At 43.1% G+C, this 3,363-nt stretch overlaps 1 protein-coding gene across 1 annotated transcript in view; it reads left to right on the top strand.

Moving 5' to 3' along the window:
* Positions 1-119: 119 nt before the first annotated feature.
* Positions 120-3,363, top strand: part of LOC103922491 (histone-lysine N-methyltransferase SETMAR) — a 5,834-nt gene continuing 2,590 nt past the window's right edge. The window contains exons 1-2 of the mRNA XM_009330630.1: positions 120-155; positions 1,573-3,269. Coding sequence (XP_009328905.1) covers positions 120-155; positions 1,573-2,370 — 834 coding nt within the window. The 3' untranslated portion in view covers positions 2,371-3,269. The remainder of the gene's footprint in view (positions 156-1,572; positions 3,270-3,363) is intronic.

The raw sequence follows: 3,363 nt of genomic DNA, 5'->3' as shown, positions 1-3,363 counted from the left end.
CCGTGCACTTCAGTTACGTGTGTGTGTGTATATATATATATATATATACAGTTTTTCTCCCGATATGTGGCATTTTGTAGGTTTTAATGGCGCGGTTAAGACGTCACCCTTTAGGAGGAATGACGCCCTCGCGCCACGGGGCGTTAGCGTCGACCGTAGGCCGAACCTAGGCGGGGGGTGAAAACCTGGCAGGCTTGGCGGAGGCGTCCCGCCGCGCAGCCCGCTGGAGCCGTGTCCGAGAAGAGGCAGAACCGGGGGCCGCGGCTTTCAGCGCTGCTCGTGCCCCCTCGGGCAGAGCCCGGTTTCTGCCGCCTCCTGTATTGCCTGCGGTAGGTTCCAAGCGCGTTCCCTGGAGGTGCACCTTGTTGCCGAGGAGTTTGCTTCGGTGCTATCGGGGAGTCTCCAGAAAACAGAAAGAAGCAGCTTCTGGTGAGCCTGGGGAAAGAAAGACAGACATAATCCAGACAGGCCCTAATCTTCCTAAATTGCACGGTGTGCTGGTATGTTACAGAAATAGGAACGCTTGTACACAGGGAATGGGAGAAGATGGGAACTGATAAGGGACGATTAAACTTGGTTTTGAGTAAAGCCAAACGACTGAGAAAGCTGATGCTTATGAAAAAAGAAACTTCTGAATGAACTGGCATGTCTCCCAACACCCAGAAGCTGCCAGACTTAAGCTACTGTAGTATTTAATAATAGCACGTACTCCGGGTTTCTAAATAAAGCTTTGCAAGCTGAATGCTGAGAAGAAAGTAAAAATATACATGTAGCTGTCTTTATGTTTTGATTTTCAAATCCAGCAAAGTTTTTATGGGCTTTTACTTTTCAACAGTTCACAGTGCTATAATCGTTCACCTGCTGGGGGCATGAGCGTAATTTTGAGAACCCGATTTTCAGCTTGGGTTGTTTGAACAGACCCACATCTGTTCCCGTGGACAGAATTTAGGGTGAAGCAAATAATGTTTTACCCTGACGACAGAGGAGTTAGCTCAGCTTTTTTTCTAAAGATGTAGAGGTGTGCTAGTGCAACACCGTCATCGCTTTGTAACAGAGTTAGAAGGAGCAGGTTTGAATACAACATTTTGAAGAGATAAATTGAAAGTATCTTCTTTTTTAACAAAGACGGGCATTTGAAATTCTGTAACTTAAAGTAGCTATCAACTAACCTTATAAGTAGCTTATTGAGTATTTTGAAGGGGGAAAAATTAATAATACTTTGTTATTTCTATAAATAAAAATCTTCGCTAGTAAACTAGATCAAATTAGCTGACATGTTTTTCCTGCTAAGAATTGTTTTTTCTGGCTCGTACGCTATTTTGAGAAACTCAGCCGCTAACAGACTATTGATTCTTTTTCAGTCTATATGGATTTGCATTCTTTAAAATGTCTTGGAAAAGTTGAACTTGTAGTTAGAAGAAGTTTACAGGAAAAAGAGGTATTAATGATTTCAGTTCCCCACATTCAGAGATCAGTCATTGCCAGACACAGACTTCTTAAAAATTCGATAGCCTCTGTGGAAAGAAGCGTTGAACGTGACAAGGATTTATTTGACTGTTGTTCTCTTCGCAGTATAGCCCAGACAACGTGGCTGGAGCAGACGGAGACCATGACCCCACTGAAATCACCTTTCCAGGATGTTCTTGCCTTACCAGCTCCTGTGTGGTTCACGCGTGCTCGTGTCTTTGCCACGGTGAAAATTACAACAGTTTGTGCCTCTGGCCTACAGACAAAGAGGAGGAGTACGCCAGGCCTGTTTTTGAATGCAATGCCATGTGCCAGTGTGGTGAATCCTGTCAAAACAGGGTTGTTCAGAGGGGTTTGCAATTCAGACTTGAGGTGTTCAAGACTGAGAAGAAAGGGTGGGGTCTTCGCACTCTGGAATTCATAGCTAAAGGAAGATTTGTTTGTGAATACGCTGGTGAAGTTTTAGGCTTTACTGAGGCACGTAGAAGAATGCAGGCCCAGACATCAAAGGATTCGAACTATATTATAGCGGTGAGGGAGCACCTCCATAGTGGTCAGGTAATGGAGACATTTGTTGACCCTACGTACATCGGTAACGTAGGCAGATTCCTGAATCATTCTTGTGAACCAAATTTATTTATGGTGCCAGTTCGAGTTGACTCAATGGTGCCTAAACTGGCACTTTTTGCAGCTGCTGATATTTCGGCCGGAGAGGAACTTTCATATGATTATTCTGGAAGATTCCATAATTTATCAATAACTAATAGAGAACAAAAATCTTTAGAGGACGATAACAGCTTGAGGAAGCCTTGCTACTGTGGTTCCCGCACCTGCGCTTCCTTCTTACCTTGGGACAGCTCTCTCTTTTCCACACCCGACACTTGTTCAGGGAGCTCTCCGTAGCTTTTCAGTCCCTAAGCAGACCTAACAAATAGCATTTTCTTGAGTAGTTAAATTGTAGTTAAATAAAACTCAGATTGTGTATTCCACCAAGGAAGCACACGTGGTTTTGACTAACAGCTAGAAGACGAGATTTTGAGAATAACTTCATGCAACATCCTAGAGACTGTGTTCAAGGTGGATGGCATGATATGAGGGAGCAGCGGAGCTTCAAGACGTTCCAAAATCAGTTACTAAGCCAGGCCTGGTGGTTTTTTTCTTCATTTCTTCTGACAGCTTGATGTATGATAAAGCACCTCTCTCAGTCTGTACCTTTTAGAAAGAAGGAACTTGAACATTGGTACACAGAAAGGACATGTGATAACGACGAGAAATGTCACTGAAAATTACACAAGAGAGTGAGACCAAGGAATGCTGACATTTGCAAGAAGGGCATTAGGTTTCTTAAATCCTGTTAAAATAATTTACTTTTTTTAAATTACTTGCTGTAATTTTTTTTGTTCCACAAAACATAAACAACTGGTTATTATTGATGTAAAATCTTGCCCAGAAAGGTTAGCCTGAATGCTTTGTCCCCTCCTGTTTTCCATCTCCGGTCACATCTAGCTGCATGCCAAAATCTGGTTTTAAGTTACTAGTTCATTGCATTACCATTTAGCTTCTGTGTAAACGGCACAGTACTGCAGGCTCTGAGAAGTACAATCATCCCATCTTTTTAAATCGCATCTATCTCACGGCTCGTCCAATAAGACTTCCGCAATAATAGCAAGCAGCACGCCCATGTTACTTTCCAGCACTATTATTATGCGCTCAGGAAGCAAATTGAGACTCTGCAGTCTAAAGCAGTGTGATGCTGCTACTCGGACTTCTGAAATGGGTTAAAGTAGGAAATAGAAAAGTACATCCCAAGTAACTGGCGAAAGGACAAGAGGAAATGGCCTCAAGTTGCGCCAGGGGAGGTTTAGATTGGATGTAAGGAAAAATTTCTTTACTGAA

The sequence above is a fragment of the Pygoscelis adeliae genome, unplaced genomic scaffold (genome assembly GCF_000699105.1).
Source record: "Pygoscelis adeliae isolate BGI_AS28 unplaced genomic scaffold, ASM69910v1 Scaffold278, whole genome shotgun sequence".
Lineage (NCBI taxonomy): Eukaryota > Metazoa > Chordata > Aves > Sphenisciformes > Spheniscidae > Pygoscelis > Pygoscelis adeliae.
Note: the sequence above shows the minus strand (reverse complement) of the source record. Positions and strands in the feature narration are given on the sequence as shown.